The sequence below is a fragment of the Phasianus colchicus genome, chromosome Z (assembly GCF_987193195.1).
Source record: "Phasianus colchicus chromosome Z, bPhaCol1.hap1.1, whole genome shotgun sequence".
Taxonomy (NCBI): Eukaryota; Metazoa; Chordata; class Aves; order Galliformes; family Phasianidae; genus Phasianus; species Phasianus colchicus.
This window is the reverse complement of record NC_143476.1, coordinates 17,795,665-17,814,547: the sequence shown is the minus strand read 5'-3', so window position 1 is coordinate 17,814,547 and position 18,883 is coordinate 17,795,665. Positions and strand designations below refer to the sequence as shown.

The 18,883-nt window shown below is 36.9% G+C and overlaps 2 protein-coding genes across 2 annotated transcripts in view; one reads left to right on the top strand and one right to left on the bottom strand.

Moving 5' to 3' along the window:
- Positions 1 to 18,883, bottom strand: part of FBXL17 (F-box and leucine rich repeat protein 17) — a 284,666-nt gene that overhangs the window by 139,284 nt on the left and 126,499 nt on the right. The gene's annotated exons all lie outside the window — the stretch shown is intronic.
- On the top strand, positions 9,215 to 11,120 carry LOC149912673 (uncharacterized). Its single transcript, XM_090132370.1, has one exon. It carries the CDS (start codon positions 10,032 to 10,034, stop codon positions 10,731 to 10,733), a length of 702 nt encoding a protein of 233 aa, XP_089988496.1. The 5' UTR covers positions 9,215 to 10,031; the 3' UTR covers positions 10,734 to 11,120.

Sequence of the window (18,883 nt, the reverse complement as noted above, 5' to 3'; positions counted from 1 at the left end):
TGATGTTCAATACTAAGAACTGAAACATTAAACATTACAAGGCAAATATAATTTTGTTCAAAACAACAAAGTCCAGCAGAATTTCCTAAGCAATTGAAAAATACTCTTGAAGCATGTAATACAGATGTTCCTGTACAAATTCCATGCTTCAAATAGTTATCAGCAAGATTTGGCACAATTTGCAATATTGTATTTATTTAATGGAGAAGAATTACTATTTCTTACAAGAACAGGAACGTTAAATGTTCCTACTGCACTGTTAGCTCAGAGCTTGAAAGTTATATAAATAGTCGTGACTTCTGTTTCTTTAAAAAACATCTTTTCTGTGATCTAGAGAGTTTTGCATGGTATAGAGAAGACTGACATTTTTCACTGTTACTTGACTGCAAAATCACTAGACACAAAATGAGTTGCACTGGAAACACTGAAAAGGCCTGAATCTAGTAACTCGATACTACTATCCCATGAACTTTATATTTCATCTCAACTACCTCTTATACTAAGTAGCTAAATAAAAGATAAAAGAGGTACAGAGCAAAAATGTTCAAGGAGAGCTTTAGATGTTGTAATCAGATCAATTTGCATGACCTCAAACAATTACTTCATATTTTTCTGCAACTGTATAGAAGGCTTCTGTTAGAAAACAGGTTCTTCAAATTTATCCTGAAATGAGTTTAGAAGTCACTGCACATTCAGCAGCTATTCACGATATAAATGCGCTATACACTATATTTTGAATTGTAAATTTCATTTTTATTACAGAATTTGTAACTACTATAATACAAACAGCCATAAATCTCCATGCTAGTTTCTAGCAGCAAATGTAGAGACTATGATAAGTTTGTTTTTAAAGTTTTTGATGTAAATTAAATTGAATTGAAGAATGATATCAAATACTGGAAGAAAAGTATGTCACCCTTACATCAACCACTTGTTTCAGGACATGTATGAAGGACAATGCATTCAAGAACCACTTTAGAACTTTGCTTTAAACTTTCAATTATAAACAAAATACCACTGCCTGAAGACAAAGAAATTCAATACACATGTATACAAACCTATCTTTCACTGACCAAGGCTTAATTCCCAAAAAGATACACGGACTTTGAACAAAACCTATGTTTAGCTCATCATACTGAAATACTAATTGTGCCAACACACTTGATTCATTCCATGTTCCACTATTTATCACAACATACACTAGTATTCTCCAGCTCCTGCCAAGCTTCAGACAGAACTCATTCAGTGCAAGCTGAATGTTAGGTCCAACCAAAGGAGCTCAAGGAAAACATGAACAAGTATCCTGTATGCAGAGGTCAGTTGCTGGCAGAGTGCTAAATACAGCTGCTTTGAGACATCATCTAAAATCATAATACTGTTGATGATCTATGCCTCTGAACACTCCCCACCTTGGGCTCTCTTTTGTTGTGTGTTGACTGACATATTCTGTATGACAGACCAAATAGTAGAAATTACATTTTCTAGGAAAAAAAGTTTTTTTTTCCCTAATTCAGTAATAATTTCCCCACCTAAAATGTGTGATAGTGAAGTTCAAAAGAGAGGTAACTTTGATGTAGTGCAAATGACGCTTTATAAATCAAAGAATTAACGAGGAACAGTGCACCTAACAAAGTTCAACAAAGCCAAGTGCAAGGTGCTGCGCTTGTGTTGGGGCAATCCCACATATCTATAAAGATTGGGAGAACTTTTTGAGAGCAGTGCTGTGGAGAAGTACTTGGATGTTCCAGCGGATGAGAACCTGTATGTGAGCCAACAGGGTGCTCTTGTAGCACAGAAAGCCAACTGTATCCCCTGCTGCATCAAAACACGGATGGGCAGCAGGGGGAGGGAGATGATTTTCCCACTCTGCACTTGTTAGGCCACATCTGAAGTAATGTGTCTAGCTCTGAGGTCCCCAACTCAGGAAAGTTGTGAAACTTTTAAATGGGTCCAGAGAAGAGCCACAAGGATAATCAAAGGACTCCTCCCTATGAAGGACCTGGGCTTGTTCAGCCTGGAGAGGAGGCTACAAGGAGACCTCATTGCAGCTTTTTAGCACTGAAAGGGAGATTATAAGCAGAAGGAAAATCAACTTTTTACAAAGGCAGACAGTGATTAAAAAAAAACTTCTTTACAGAAAGGGTTGTTAAACAGTGGAATAGGCTTCCCAGGGATCTGGTGGAGTCACCATCCCTGGATGTGTTTAAAAACCATTCGGATGTGGTGCTCAGGGACATGACTTAGCAGAGGGTTGTTAGAGTTAGGGTAGTATGGTTAGGTTGTGGTTGGATTTGATGATTTTTAAGGTGTTTTTTCCAACCTCAGCAGTTCTATGATTCTATTATAGGATAAAGGGGAATGGTGTTAAACTAGAAGACAGGAGATTTACATTAGTACATGGGAAATTCTTGAATGAAAGTGAAGCACCAGAGCAGGCTGCCCAGAGAAGCTGTGGATGCAGCTCCCTGGAGGTTTTCAAGGCCAGCTTAGGCAGGGCCCAAGCCAGCCTGATCTATTTGGTGGCAAGCCTGCCAATGACAGGGGGTTGGAACTGGATGATATTTGAGGTCCCTTCCAGCCCAGTCATTCTATGATTCTATGATACTCTGTGATACAAGAAGACAACTTTCACAAGTGCTTGTACATGTACAACTGTAAATATAGAACCATATATACTATTACATCCTATAGAAATACATAGTTAGACGTACTTTATTATATATATAGAACACACAATATATACACACACTATATACAATACAGTATATGTGTATGCACTATACTGAAGACATATACTGTGATCTAGACAGGAATGACTGTTTCCACAAACAAGTATGTGGTTTCAGAATCACTGCAAGAACAGTGTTTCACACTATACTGTGTAGTACTGACCCACAATGTCAGTAGCACATGTTGGTGGTATGGCAGTAGAGGTTGAACTTCCCATCAACATTCTGTTCCATTCTGTTGCTGTGTGACAGATGGCAGCAGAGGGGCACCTTGACAGAATGGCATCTAACATGGAAGTGCATATGAAGCAAAGATGTGGAAATGAATTCCTTCACGTGGAAAAAAATGGAGACCAAACAGTGTATGTGAGCACAGTGAGGTGGTGGATGGTGTGTTTCAGCAGTGGTGACAGCAACATCAAAAACAAGATACATTCTGGGTGGCCATGTAACGCTGTAATGCTACAAAATGAACAGTATCTTAATCAGCTCAACCTCGATAATCAGCTAATGGTGGTGATTATATTGAAAAATCATATTCTGTAGCTAGGAATTTTCTCTATCAAGTAGTGTCACTGCGATCTTTGTATGTGTTGTAGTATCCGTGGAAATAACTAGGAGCCATTATTTTTGGAGCAACCTATGTATGACTGTGTATAACACAACATATATAGGTACATGCATGTACGTATATATAGTGTGAAGATATTTGAAGACAAAAATGTAACACATTTAGATATCTTAAGATCCCATCCACTGTTGAAGCATTTGCATTTTTAGTAATAAAATGAGAGAAACTAATCAAATACACGTTTTTGTTATCCAGCAGAAGATATAAAAACACAAAACACAAACACACTGGAAAAAGACTGAAACTTTCAAAACAATTATAACAAAAGATATTATATCATCAGCTTTTATTTCACCAGTTTTTCTCAGTAGTTAAGAAAGAAATCATATCTTTTCCCAGAGGGACAAGTCAGAGCAGAAGGTGTCTCTATCTGTATATATCAGGTTCTTTCCCTGTACATTGGCTTTCATTTAAGTTAGATTGTACTTGTAATTCGTTTACCCTCTGGGGTGATAAAAGTATTTTCTTCATAGAGCAATATTTAAGTGGCTGATATATAGTTGGTTCAAGGCTAGAGGTTAATGTGGCTTTAATGTGGCAATAGAAAAAGAAGTTATTTGGAAACGTATGACTTCTCCATGTAGCATTTCATGCATGATTTTCCTCTGAATATTATAAACACACTAACGTAACACTAAATTCCTGCAAAAATAATGTACAAAGAGTAATAGACAATGTCAAGGAAGAAAGTCCCACTCAAAACTGATATTGCTAGTAGCAAAACACTTCTGATGAAAAATTTGCATAGGTGAAGTTGATGAGACCCTAGCAAAGCAAACTCTTTCAGCTACAATTGTTACAAAGCTTTTTGAAAATGTACATTGCATTTTCCAACGATATGCACTGCAATTTCTGACAGAGTTGTAAGCATGCAGCTCACAGAGGAACATAAAAATATGAAAGCTGTCTCCAGGTGGTGAATATAAAAGTAAGGAAAGTGACAGGATGCTTAGAATAGAAAACAGAAGAAACTGCACACGGAAGTGCAAATATTTGAAGATACCTACATTGATTTCTGTTTAATTTTAATACAATACAATTAACTGTTTAGGAAGAACTGAAGGATAAATACATCAAGAAAATGCCTGCATACCCAAGTAAAACGCACTGCTTAAAAGAAAACATTAAAAATACACAGCAGTCAAAAGAATTCTAAACTAAGCTCCAAATTCAAGTGTATGAAATCTACTAACTTCAGTATCAGCAAGATTAATGGTATAAATCCTTTCTTCCTAACACATATACGCCCTTTTCAAATACCTGGAAAAAACACTCCCATAGGTAAATTCTCAACACCGTCCAGAGTTTGCATCAGAGCATGTTTCTATTACTGGCTGAAAATACGGGATAATAAAAATCCAGTGCACTGAGAAACGTCAACGTTCTTAAGCTATAGCTGTAGTACACAAATTAGAAATGGAGATAAAAGTGTCACTGAGAAACAGAAATGAATTATGTCTGGTTACAGCTCATCTCCAAAATATTCACTACTCTGACTAATTATGTGGAATATCCATGCATTCAATTTTCCACGGGAATTCTGTTTTCAAATGAAACTTAAAATTACTCTAAAAACCTCAGATAGCTATATTGAAAATGAAGCTTGAAGTTATCCTTAGCAAATATTGTTCATGAGATGATTGCAGCCTTCAGTGTTGGTCATGTTAATATGTGTCAGTAAGACGTGAAAAATACAAACAAAATTACAGCAAATCACGGAAATAGAGTAGGCTTATGTGTTTTGGATGTCTGTATCTGTTAATCTGAAACCTTCATATTTTTGCTAAATTCAAAGCCATTCTGTGTGATTTGTATAGATCTGCAATGTAACTACAGGCAATCTAGCCTACATTTTCAAGTGGCTAGACCACATTAACACCTCTAATATAAGTCTCAGGATAGAAGATGACTGGGTTTGGTAAGTTCTCCAGCTTAGAAATAGTTGGAAAAGAGGATTTCATGCTCAAATTTCCAGAGAATTTAATGTAAAATATCCGCTAATGACACCACACCAATAGAGCTCCTCAGCCCTTTTAATCATTACACAAAATTAAAGATCATAGAATGACAGTGTTATGACTGAAATAAAAAAAAAATATGGTCCATTTCACATTAAGGAAGGGAAAAGTTCTATTCAGTTTTTTTTTCAACTTAGGTATTTGCATGCACAAATGCTGCTCTGAAAGTAGTGCCTTCTTTCCTATAATACTGCCCCACAAAATCAGAGGCAGATGTTGGTGGCATGGAACTAAAAGTTGAACATTCCTGACAATATTCTATTATATGTTGCTGCCATGTGACAGATGGCAGCAGTGCGGCAGTTTGACAGAATGCTGTTGGACATGGAAGTGTGTATAGTGCAAAGGTGTGTTGCTGAATTCCTCTGTGCAGAAAAAATGGCATTCCTATGAATCAGTGAACTGACGTTCACTGATGCTTGCTGAACAAGGACCAAATTGTGTATGTTAGTGAGGCAGAATGTATTTCAGCAGTGGTGACAATGATCACCTCCTCTGGTGCAGATTTTTACAAGCATAGCATGCAGTCTCTTGTTCATCGCTGGAGAAAATACATAGCTAACAGTGGTGACTATGTTGAAAAATAGTGTTTTGTAGCTGAGAGATTGTTCTCTCTAATAGTGTTATTGTGCATCTTATCTGATGTAGATCCACGGAAATAAATCTGAGATATTTCTTTTGGAGCAAACTATGCATCATTAGAAATTATACTAAAATTAAAAAAACATTTTCTACATTCACGCACTGACTAAAGAAAACAGGGAAATTTCTCAGATGCAAAGGTCTTGGACAACCGCCCGTTTGCAAAAAAAATTCTTTAGGGGGGATGTAATAAGAAGCAAATTAAAGCAGAAATTATGATATTAAAAGAGTTCTTGACCTCCATTTATTTGCTTTCCAGACTCCATTTTTGTATTTAACAAATATATTTGATCTAATTAAAGAAATCAGAAATCACAGTGAAAAAAGACATCCAAATTCTCTGTGAAAAGTCTAATCACTTGTTCATGGTCATGATTTTACTTGACTTGACCAAATTAATTTTCAGGATACTACTTGGGAAAGATACTACTGAGCTTACTCTTGTAGCATAACTAAAAAATCTCTAAATTCTATGTTTACAAGCAAGCAACATATTTGTAAAAGGAGAAACAGTTTTTATTGTCAGAAGGTCTAAATGAGTAAGCACAGCCCAAATGAACCATCAAATTGGCTCAATCAAATCTTATCTGAAAAACAACCAGAATGTTGTACATTTTATTCAGTATTTAAATGAGTTTAGTGTGAACACAGAACGTTTCCTAGATGCACATTCATTTCCTATGAGGTATAAGCAGTTTTTAATTAATTTGTGGACAAAATATATATTTATTCATATAGCATGATTTTTATCATATTGCTTGATTTCAAGTTTGCCACTTTTTCCCTAAGACTAGCTTCTGAATTTGAAATTGATGTTCAAAATATTTAAATGTCTTGCTTGTATCAGAGTCCCTGATCAGTTTTCTTCATTAGGTGAGAGACTAAAGATAAAGTAAAAACCACAAATTTAATAGTCATGCACTTGAAAATGAAGAACAATGCACTCTAGCAATAGAGAAGGCAGAATTAGGATTAGGAAAAGTGTCAAAGACTGACAAATATTTTTCTTTGAAAACCAATAGAACAAATTGAACATTCAAATTTTGGAGGACATTTAAATCCTTCTAAAAACAAGTGTAGTACAACATTTTGGTTACAACACTGTTTTCTCATAGTTCAGATGACAGTAAGGTGACAATTAAAATTAGCATTAGATTACTAGTTGTGATAACGAATCGCAGCGAAACAAGCACTAAACTGAACTGTCATTTTCTGTAGAATCATTTGAGAAAAAAAAAAACCATCTACTTGAAATTCAGTAACATTTTTCAGTGTTGTGAAATGACCTGTTTCAACTAAAACAAATCAGTGAATCCATACATATAAACAGCTACGAGTTGACAGCAGTTTTCAGAACACTGACGGAAACTAGCCTAAAAGGGTTAAGGCACTGAAGCCTAATCAAAGAATAACTTAGTTTTCATTGGAGGTGAAAAAAAGAGCTCATGATGTCCTTCATTACTGATTTCATCTTATAAAACTTTAAGAATGACTTTAATTACTTGTCTTAAGCAATTAATGTACATGAATGAAAATGCAATATGAGAATTTGAACTAATGTAATAGTATAATAATGCCTTCCACAACAAATTACAGTACTAATTTAGAATAAACTCGTTATTATTCAATATGCCTTTCTAGGAATGTTGTAATTATCTGGGGCATTAAAATACACACATTCCTTGAGCACTAAAAAAGAGAGAGGTCTGTAATTGTTCAGATTTCACTGAAAATACTTTTGAGAATTTTCTTTAAAGTGAGTTAATATAGTGCATTTATTCCCTCAATAAACACTGCTAATAGCTCAATATTCAGTTTACTTATAAGACAAAAAGCTCCTCTACAATGGGGAAACTTACAGGCAGTATTTTAAACATGCACAAATATAAAACAATTAAATCTACAATTTCTTAAAATATATAATATCATACACTTTTTAATTTCCGGTGAACAGTTTCAGATATAATATACTGAGCTCATTTTTAAAAAGATGTTTTATTTTAAGGACGCAAAACCAGATGACCTTTCACTTGAGTCAATCTGTTAAACAAACGTCTGAGTTGTAACTGTTATGCTATAATATCTTTAATCATCTACAGTTATTTATTCATACTGTTTCAATCAAATGCTTTTCCTCAGTTGCATTCTGCTTTTTCCCGAAGAATCCGTATTTAATAGTGAATACAATATCAGTAAACTAGAAAATGAGAAAAGTGTAAGTAATGCCTCCTATTTATTTCTGTGGAAACTACAAAAGATAGAAGGAGCACAGTAACACCATTAGATAGAGCTACAAAACAATATTTTTCAACACAGTCACCTCCATTAGCTATGCATTTTCACCAGTAATCCACAGGAGTCCACACTGCTGTCATAAAAACCTGCGCCAGCAGAGGTGATCCACTGTTTCACAGCTGCTATGACAGAACCACTGATAGGAAAATATTGTTCACGTAGTTGAATTTTCACTAACGCCCACTGTTTGGCTGTTATAAATGGTAACTGCCAATGAATGTCAGTGGGTGCCATTTTTTTCTGCACGGAGGAATTCAGTTCCGTATCTTTACTTTGCGTATGCGCTTCCATATCAGACACCATTTTGTCAGATTGCCCCTCTGCTGCCATCTGTCACATGACAACAAAATGGAATGAAATATTGGTGGGAATGCTCAACTTTTACTGCCATACCACCAACATCCACCACTAATGTCCTGGGTCAAGCTAATAAAGCAGGAGGCACTAATTTAAACTACCTTATGTAGGTTATAGATTTTCAGATTGCTCCTGCCCTAGTACAGATCCAATGATAAATCTGACAGAAGAGCTAGCACTTCATGATGCAATTACAAATTTATTAATTTTTCCTACGCCACCTATATTAAACTATACAGGTCGCCTAATGATTTATTATGCCCTTTAAAATTTGGTTACACTGTAATCTTTAAAATTTGCTTACTTTTAAGGTGTTTTTGATTTGATAGTAATTCACTCCATTGCTTTAAGTTTCAATAAGTTATTTTTTTAAATTTAAAAATTATTATAAATTCAGTATGACATTAAATATAAATCATAATTTATCACAATTGAATTTTATTGTTATTGAAACACAAGTTTCCACACATCACTAAATATCTGATTGAAACAAAATACAGAAGAAAATAATTTTATAGTCTCTAATGAGAAATAAGGCTGCTTTATTCAAAATTTCTTAATTCCTAACATATGCTTAAGCAAACACTGAAAAACTTTAAAGCTATTGTCATGGTTTTGGTTTTTTTTATTTGATTTTCAATATTCCACATCAAAACATCATGTACTGGAAGTGTTAATGCTCTAATTCTACGTACCTATCCCTATACATTGCGGAAGTCACGGGATCTGACCCTTCGGGGCGGTCTCTTACTGCCTGGCAGTGGGTGCTGGAGGTGCTTTCCTAGCTGTTCCAAGCTTTTTCAGGTTTGACTCGGTCTTGGGAACTCTCTCTCATATCTTATTTGATTTATTAGTCTCAATTTCAATTAGATTGTATTATATTGTATTATTTTGTATTCCAATATCATAGTTAGTAAAATAAGTTTACCTCCATAGATTGTTGCCGCTGTTTTTTTCCTTTTCCCCCTTCCTTCCCATTTTGTGGGCCCAAGCGGGGGGTGGGGAGGGCAGGGGCCTACTGCCCCCTGTCACGGGCATAAACTGATCTAGTTCATTCCGTGACAGATTTTGGTGGAGAATGCGGGCATAGCTGCCTTTTTCTTTTGGTTTTTGCTTTTTGGCTCTTAGAACGAATCTCGCTCTCTGCTCTTAGAGAGCTTCGTTAGGGAGTATTATCAGTAGTTCAGGTTTTTGTGCTGGGAAACTTGACCTGGAAAGACCAGGCGTACTGCCAGTATTCTGGGATATTTGTAAACTTTGAGCACTGCTTAGTCTGGGTAGTGCCTTTTTTTTTCCTTCCCCCCCCCCCCCCCTCTTGTTAGTTTCAATCCATTAACCCTTTTCGAGCAGAAACCAGCGATGAACCCACTCTTTTTTGTGGGAGTGCTGAGTAAGGGATTAAAAGCTATGGTGTTTCTCGCGACGTACTGGCAAATCATCAATGTCATAATTACTTGTTGTGGAATTGTGTACATATATAACTACATAAGGGCACTGACGGAGACACCTGTATGGTACCTATCTTGGTACCTATATGCAACGTTTAATATGAATTTTGACACTTGCATCCCGGATGGAATGGCTAATTTTACAAGCAACTACATCCCAAATGGAATAGCTAATTTTACAAACCACACGGTGTTCAAATCAGTTTCCAGGTTTTCCTTTTGGTTTATCAGACGTTTTTCCAATGCTGAGTTAATTCTCATGCTTGTGGGCGTAACAGGCATAACAGCCCTGTTCATATCAGTCTTCCTGAATCTATTTCTATACAGGACTATAAGGACTATGATTAAGCAGAAGGAGTCTCCTCCAAAACCAGAGAATACTGACTGGCAGGGAATATGGAGAGATTTAGGAAAAATCTTAGAAGCATGGGGACCCGCAATGTCATGGGATTTCACTCTTGAGCACCTGTGGGATCCCCAGAAACTTAGCCAGTATCTGAGACAGGGGCAGTGCGGCTTAGGTAAATCTAAGGAGGTACAACTTATTTGGGGTTTGGCTTGTGCTTACCGTGCCCTATATAATACTGTTTTGGAGAGAGAGTTACCGAGCTGAGGTTCAAGCCAAAGGGGAAGTCAAATCTGATCAATTACAGGAGACACCAATAACAATATCAGTTGCCCCTGTGGAGGGCAAGAAATGGAAACGAGTGTCCTCGCGTCTAGAACGGAAAAAAGAAGAAGAGGAGGAGGAGGTGGAGGAAGATCCAGGTGAGGGGCCCTCCTCGAAACCACCAACATCAAGAAAGGCAAAAGGAAAAACTAAGAGACATGCAGAAGAGAGTGATGAAGAGGAAGTTTCTATTACTACTCGTCGGCCTCTGAAGATGACTGAAATCCAAGGCTCAAGAAAGGAATTTACACGGCGCCCAAATGAAACTATCGTTTCCTGGTTAGTTCGCTGTTGGGACAACGGGGCCAGTAGCTTGTCTCTAATGGTAATGAAGCCCGCCAACTAGGAGCCATTGCCAGAGATCCAGCTATTGACAGAGGAATTAGTCGATGTCTGGATGGGGCTGCCTCCCTCTGGGAACGAGTATTAACAGCCGTGAAGGAAAGGTACCCCTTCAAAAGCGGCTTGAAGCCTGTGACGAAAAGATGGGATACAGTTGAACAGGGTATCCAGTATTTGAGGGAAATAGCCGTGGTGGAAATGTTGTATGACCCGAACTGTGTTTTTAACGACCCACAAGGCCATGACCCTGAGAGAGTGAGAACAACGCGTGAAATGTGGCAGCAACTCACATCAACAACACCAGCCAGATATGCCTCTGCTCTATTGGCAGCATCTGACAGATACCAGGACCAACAGAGAAGCCCCTTAGTTTATGAATTGATTCTTACACTCCAAAGCTATGAACAACAGCTACCCCCAACTCGCGCCGCCATCTCACAAATGACGGAGCAACTCAATAAAGTGCAAGAGCAAGTGTCTTCACTGATGAATCGTGACAAGCCTGTAGAAGTATCAGAAACGCTTGATGAAGATCAGAATAGTCAAAAGAGTCTAGAGAAGGAGATGAAGGAGATGATGGAACAAGTGTGGATCCAACTAACTAAAGACGATGAACCCTCCTTCTCAGGTGCAAAATCAAAAATCTCAGCTGTTAGAGGCAAACGCTCTCCAGCTCCAGGAAGGAATCCTACATCGCGACTTGCCTTGTGGCGTTACTTACGTGACCATGGAGAAGACATGAGGAAGTGGCACGACCAAGCTACTCATGTACTACGAGCACGGGTGAGAGAATTACAAAGCAGATCAACCGCCAGTGCAGTTGCTCCGGTTACCACAGGTAATGAATAGAGGGGCCCTGCCCTCAGTCAGGGGGGGGAAAGGGATAATAGAGTTTATTGGACTGTGTGGATCCGATGGCCTGGCACATCAGAACCACTGAAATATAAGGCATTGGTGGATACCGGTGCACAGTGCACTCTGATGCCCTCGACTTATGAAGGGACAGAATCAATCCATATTTCTGGAGTGACTGGGGGCTCTCAAGAATTGACTGTGTTGGAGGCCGAGATAAGCCTCACTGGTAGGAACTGGCAGAAGCACCCTCTTGTGACTGGTCCAGGGGCTCCATGTATACTTGGTATTGATTACCTCAGAAGGGGGCATTTCAAGGATCCTAAGGGGTATCGATGGGCCTTTGGAATAGCTGCTGTAGACACAAACAACATTAAGCAGCTGTCTGTTTTGCCTGGCCTGTCAGAAGATCCGTCTGTTGTGGGGTTGCTACAAGTAAAAGAGCAACAGGTACCAATTGCTACAAAAACGGTGCACAGACGGCAGTACCGCACCAACAGGGATTCCTTGCTCCCCATTCATAAGTTGATTCGTCAACTAGAGAGTCAGGGAGTGATCAGCAAAACTCACTCGCCTTTTAACAGCCCCATATGGCCAGTGCGTAAAGCCAGTGGAGAATGGAGGCTGATGGTGGACTATCGTGGCCTGAATGAGGTCACTTAAATATGCTTTCTATGTAGAATATAAAAATTTAGAAAGGCATCCAGTTTTTAATATTAAGCAGCTAGTGTTCAACTGTCACATAACTTTGTGTATCTGTACAAACTGGGAGGTTTACATCTGTTATGAATTTGAAAGTGAACTATTGATAAATTGCTGAACAGTGCACATATAGGTGCAGCTGTCCAGAGGAAAGACACAGGCCCTGGGAAGAGTACAAAAAGCTGTAATATTTCTATTTGTATTTGGGTCATGAAAATTTGTTTTCCCTCTATCTGCAGCTGGGACTGCAACTGTATGGAATACTTCTTTCTTACTTTAGTACATAATTTACTCTGGCTTCTAGGAACATTAGAAAGGAATAACACCTTACTCTCATCTATGCTCAGGTACTCCCTTGTTCCTTCTAAAATTCCTAGTGGTACACAGGTCTCATAATCTATTATTGAACTTAGCATTTGAAGTCAATATTTCACATTTAACACTGAGTTCATAAATGACAGAGAAAGATATTATTGCTTGCTCATATGAGGTTTTGTTTGTTTGTTTGGCTTTTTGTTTTTCTCCTCTTGGTTGGGGATAATGTAAACAGATTGAAAAAAGAAAGAAGTAATTTGAAACCAGAAAATTTTATTTTATTACATTTCCTCATAAACCAGAGAAGGATAATACTCTAATCTTATTACAGACAGCATCATTATGGCTTTCAATCATTTCTTCTTAGTGGCTTTCACAACTTTGGACAATTCACAAATAATTAAAAATAATTGCAAGACTACAAATGCATCCTATAATATGAAAATCAAACTGTAATCATTTGATTTTATGCTCCAGTATGAAATATAAAGAATTTAAGCCTAAAATTAGCTTTGTAACACGTGAACTCCTTGATGATAAGAAATTCTTCCCATGCTGACAGGAAGTGGGAAACATTGACAAGCTTAGAAAAACTCGTAACACTTTTTGCAAGTACCTTATTTGGGAGACACTCACAAAAAAGACTGATCTAGTCTGGGATGACTACTAGGAAACAACTAGAAGGAAACGTCAACTAAAAAATGAAAACTGGGAAAGCTGTGCACTTAATATATATGAAGAACAAGGACAAAGGAGGGTTAATAAGATTAGAAGATATGATTTTGGAACTGGGCTGATATAAAAAAGATGCAATCAGAAAACACATACACTGATTGAAGAAACATGGATCAAAGACTGAAGAAACTAAAACAAACAATACAAAACATTACGGAATAATAATAACATAGTCACATATTGATCAAATGGTTCATAAAAGGAAAAAAACAGGAAGGCACAATTGTTAAGACCGTCTTTTTCAGCAAAACATTAAATTAAAACACTTAGCTTTAAAGTACTGTACATAAGATGAAGCTTATCTCCTGAATAGGAATATTTTTCTGAACTGAGAACCAACCAAACTTCAAATTTCTTGAATGAAAATTACATAGCACTGATATGAAATTAGAGAACCTCTACAATGGTACTTCAGGAATCAGTCTTAAATAAACTTAAAAGCTATTTTTGCCTTAATACACTTGCATAACCCTTTTCCAGTATGGGGAAATAAACAGACTTAAAAACGTGCTGAAGAAAAACACAGGAAATTAAATATCCACACTTACCTTCATTAACAAGCTAAGCAAAAGTGAAAAGGTAGAAAAGAGCAAAATATTTTGGTGATGCTTACTTTTCAGTATTAAAAGGTCTAACACTGAAAGCTCAGTGCTGGAGAGCACAGTGGGATGCCTCAGTCTATAAGATAAGCACTTTCCACTACAGAACCATTACAGTGATTTTACTCCATCTAAATACTGTACACACAAGTTGTCATTGTGAACCTATAGCCTACCTGCAAGTCCATTATCCCTGGGGAAGCAAAAACAATAAATAAATAAACTCTCTACAAAAAATTAAATACATACTATCTAAATTCAGTGCACTTCATCATTCCATCTTTCATCTTTCCATACTTTTTCATCTACATCTGTCTGTTCCATTTACTATTGTTTTGAACCAACTAAGGATTTATGTATTATATATTGTTCTAGCTCAAATTTTAAAATTTGTTCCCAACGGTACCTGGAGTTTTTCCTCCCCAGATGCCACATTCAGCAGTGGGTCCACATTTTCCCTAGCTGTCTTTTTGTCACACATCTACTTACAGAAGCCCTTCCACTTGTATGACATTCTATGCCAGACTCAAATCCACTCGGGATTTGACCTCACTAAGCTCCTTTCAGCATGCTTGAACAATGTCCCTCACAGGTTACATGTCCTTGTTTCCACCTTCCCTATGCTTCCCTTCTGTGTTTCTGAGTTTTGCCTCCTATTCATATTTCTTGTGCAGAGGATGACATTGCTGCTATTTCTCCTGCTCATTCAGATTATTAAATAATTATCAGAAGATTTAAGCTAGCATGTATTATTCAATTTCTTTCCGAGAGCAAAGGATATTCCACTTGCTGCAGGTGGAGCTGCATATATTGAATTTCCTTATTAAACTTCATAAAAATGTCACTGTATATGAGATTTCTGTTTTCAGGGTCCAGCACCTTATATTCTTGAGTATGTCAGATTACTTGTATTGATCATAGAAAGTTGTGTGGGAACTAATTTGAAATGTAAAAAGGTACTGAGAAACTGTACATCTTCAACTACCTTGAAGACTTTACCATTATTTCTTCCCATAGTTGGATAAAAATTTTCTGACTCTAAGGTAGCACAAAATAAGGGATAATACTGTCTTAACTCTGAGAGCTTGACCCATATTCATGTAGTGGAAACTCTTTTCAAGTTTACTTTGAACCTACTCATAGGTATTCATTTTTCTGTGGGCATTTAGTTTGGACCTGTTTAACAAAAATTTACTGTTTATGTTTCCCCATAATGTTTATGTTCTCCACACAAAGAATTCTTATGATATATCTGACTGAAAACATCATTAGCAGATTGTAAATATAAAATGCTGATTACCACAGATATTAAAAATATTAAGTACATTTTTCCTTTGTCTTCTCCTCTCCTGCCAAAGATATCAACAAATATGCCAGTGTAACTGAGACACCTTCCTGAACTAACTATGACAAAAGAGTTTTTAAAAATGATGAGCTTCCTAAAGCTGGATTAGCAAGGCTGTGCACTGTCAGCACGAATATTGTTTTGAGTTCTTTGTCTTTTAAATACTGCTCAGAGACCTAAGTACAGTATAATGGATACGTAGAGAAAGACTTAGAATTTTATTTTCTTTAATTTGCCACAGTTACTTGAAATAGAAGAATGAGACTGGGAAAGATGTTTCCCTCTGAGAATGACAGAGATTATTGTTCACACCTCCCAACAATTTAGTATATTTTCATACAGAGCAGGTTATGTAGCCAAGATGTTGTAGAATAACATTTTAGGACAGAAAACCTTTACAGCTGTTTTGTTAATACAGTTTAAACACAAACCAGATTTATGCAGGTTGTTCTGTTTCTAAACTCATAAGAAGTATTTTGGGATGAGAGATTCTACACAAGCATTCCTTGCCCCCTGACAGCATTGTTGTTTACCACATAAAGACCTTATAGTTCTTCTAAGAAACCATAAACCCTTACATTGTCACACAGTATTTTCAGGAGATGACATGCCTAAGGGAATAGATACGTAGCATAGGTGTATAGAGAGTAAATTATGCTTCTTCTTCTTTAGGAATTTATGCTTCATAACAAACACCATTACCTTACTCCATTGTCAGGTATCATGTAAAGGTTTGTCAGGTTGTGAAAAAAGAAAGCAGAACTATTTCTAATTGATACAATCCTTTAGCATTGCTTTGAATTATTTCTTAGAAATTTGAAATGCATTGCATACACGTTTACAAGTGTCCATGCAGATTTGTCTGTATATAAACAACTTTTTTCTTCATTTAATAATACCATAGTAATACCATTTCTGAATTGCATAGAAATTTCCATGCAAATAATTTCAGTGCCTTTATCAGTGATGTACTTGATTGCAAAATGCATCTTTCAAGAGAAATACAAAGATAAATAATTCCAAAGCAAGCTGAGTTCTGTGCCGTGGTGTGTTGGTGTTAGGATTTCAATGTACACTCTTGAGAGACATGAACATAGTAGAGAGAGTCCAACAGACAGCAACCAAGATGATCAAGAGACTGGAGCTCCTCTCCTCAGTGGAATGGCTAAGAGAACTGGGACTGTTCAGAAGAGAAGATTTAGGGGGATTGAACACATACAGAACTCCTTTTCCACTGTGAGGATGCCTGAGCAATGGAACAGGCTGCCCAGAGAATTTGTGGAGATTCCATCCTTGGAGACATTCCAAAGCCCTTTGATATGGTCCTGGTCAATCTACTTTTGGGGGCAGATGGACCACGTGACCTCTAGAAGTTTCTTCCAACCTCAACTACGATTCTATGAATGGAAATGCCTACAAGACCCTTAGAACAGATCCACATCATCTGTTTTCCTAGGTGCAGTCTAAGAGACTTAGAACTGTGAAAACCATAATTCAGACTCTGTAAAGCTTAATCTGTTGCTCAGTCCGGGCATTCTCCAAGAAAACCAAAGTATCTTAACTGTGGTTTTCCTCAAATAACGCCAGAGATTACAGAGAGAAGAGGAATAGGACAACTATTTTGCTAAACATAGCATCTGCTTAAAATCCTTATGTGCTGAAAAGACAGTTGCAAGTATGCATGGAGTTCCAGTTAATCATTTTGCAATGTTCAGATGAGAGCTAGTCCAGAGAATCTCTCCAATTCATGCAGGTTGCAGTGAAATCCAGTAAGAGACTTTGTTGACACAGCAGAAACAACCATAAATAGTTTGGGAGAAACTGCTGCTTCTCTCAACCACTGTTTTATGGAAATAGGTAAAACAGAATATGTTTTGAATATATTTTGATCCTGTACAGCTCCATCTTTTAAGATAAACTCAGGGCAACTTGCATGAACCAAAGGCCTTTGGTACACAGTTCCACCATTTTCAGTATACAACTACTGAAATCCTATCTTCAAAAACATATGTCCTGAGTTGCAAAGTCTAATTTGCTTTACTTGAGCAGGTTGGAGTTGATTTTGAGGGTACTTCCCAAAATATTTTGAAGACTCTCTACCACAGATTGTCAGAGATTCTCGTCAACTCCCAGGCAGCCAAATTTCCATACTTTATCTGTCCTTTCACAGTATGCATCCAACACAGCAACACTATCAATAACCTCATGTTTTTCCAAAAAAGAAGACAGACAAAAGTGAAAACAGGTGACTAACAGAACAGAATGTCTGAAACAGTAATTAAGATCATATATATATAATATCTTTTTAAACTGTTTATTGTACGTGCATATTTGCTTTGTCAGTGAGAGAAAAGTCTTATGAACTCAAGAACAAACTGGATTTTTCAGTAGGTTTCCTTCTTGTGTCATAAAACAACTGTGGATCAGTTATTCAGAAATTAGTAAAGGTAGGTGGTTTCTTTTAAAGTCTTGTTATGCAATTATATGAGAAAATCTGGACCCCCTTATGGTAGGACCAAGACACAATCCTGTTGAAGTAGCTAAAAGTTTTTATTCTTTAGATTTAGATGATTCCCTGTCAGTTGCAGATTCAGATAGTGTTTCAAGAATTCTGACGTGTGAATGATCATAGAATAAATCCACCTGGTTATTATTTAATACATTTTCTATATCATTACTGCAGATGGAAAGATTTCAAAACTTTCAGCTATGCCAGCTTAGTCAATGCTTAATTGCTTTTATCATTGTATATTATTGTAAAGTAAATGGAGAATGCTGACTGTAGTTTGTCATTATAACATGCTCAGAAGCAACCGGTATTATAGCATTCAAATAATTAAAATATCTTGATGGCTGTCACTTTTCCTGTAAAGTTTCAAATGCAACAGAAGTCTACTAGGCAGAATTGAAAATCACGTGAAATTTCATTGCAACATGTTAGTATGGTGCATTTTTTAATGGGATGTTGAACACTTCTGTCAGTTGATAACAAGAAGCTGCAAGGAGACACGTTTGTAGGCAGATGATGATAACAACTTCCGAATGTGAAGCTACACATTCAGAAAAACATTTTTCAGTATTATGTGATTAAAGATATTATTTTCACAAAATGCACAAACAAATCATGTCAGAGCAAACCCACTGCAATGGTTGCTGTTGCATCCACATTTAAATTTAATAATTTAACATTTTTGCTTCAGATA

What these genes read in the sequence shown, in the direction of transcription:
- LOC149912673 (XM_090132370.1), top strand. Translation starts at nt 10,032, where the DNA reads ATGAACCCACTCTTTTTTGTGGGAGTGCTGAGTAAGGGATTAAAAGCT.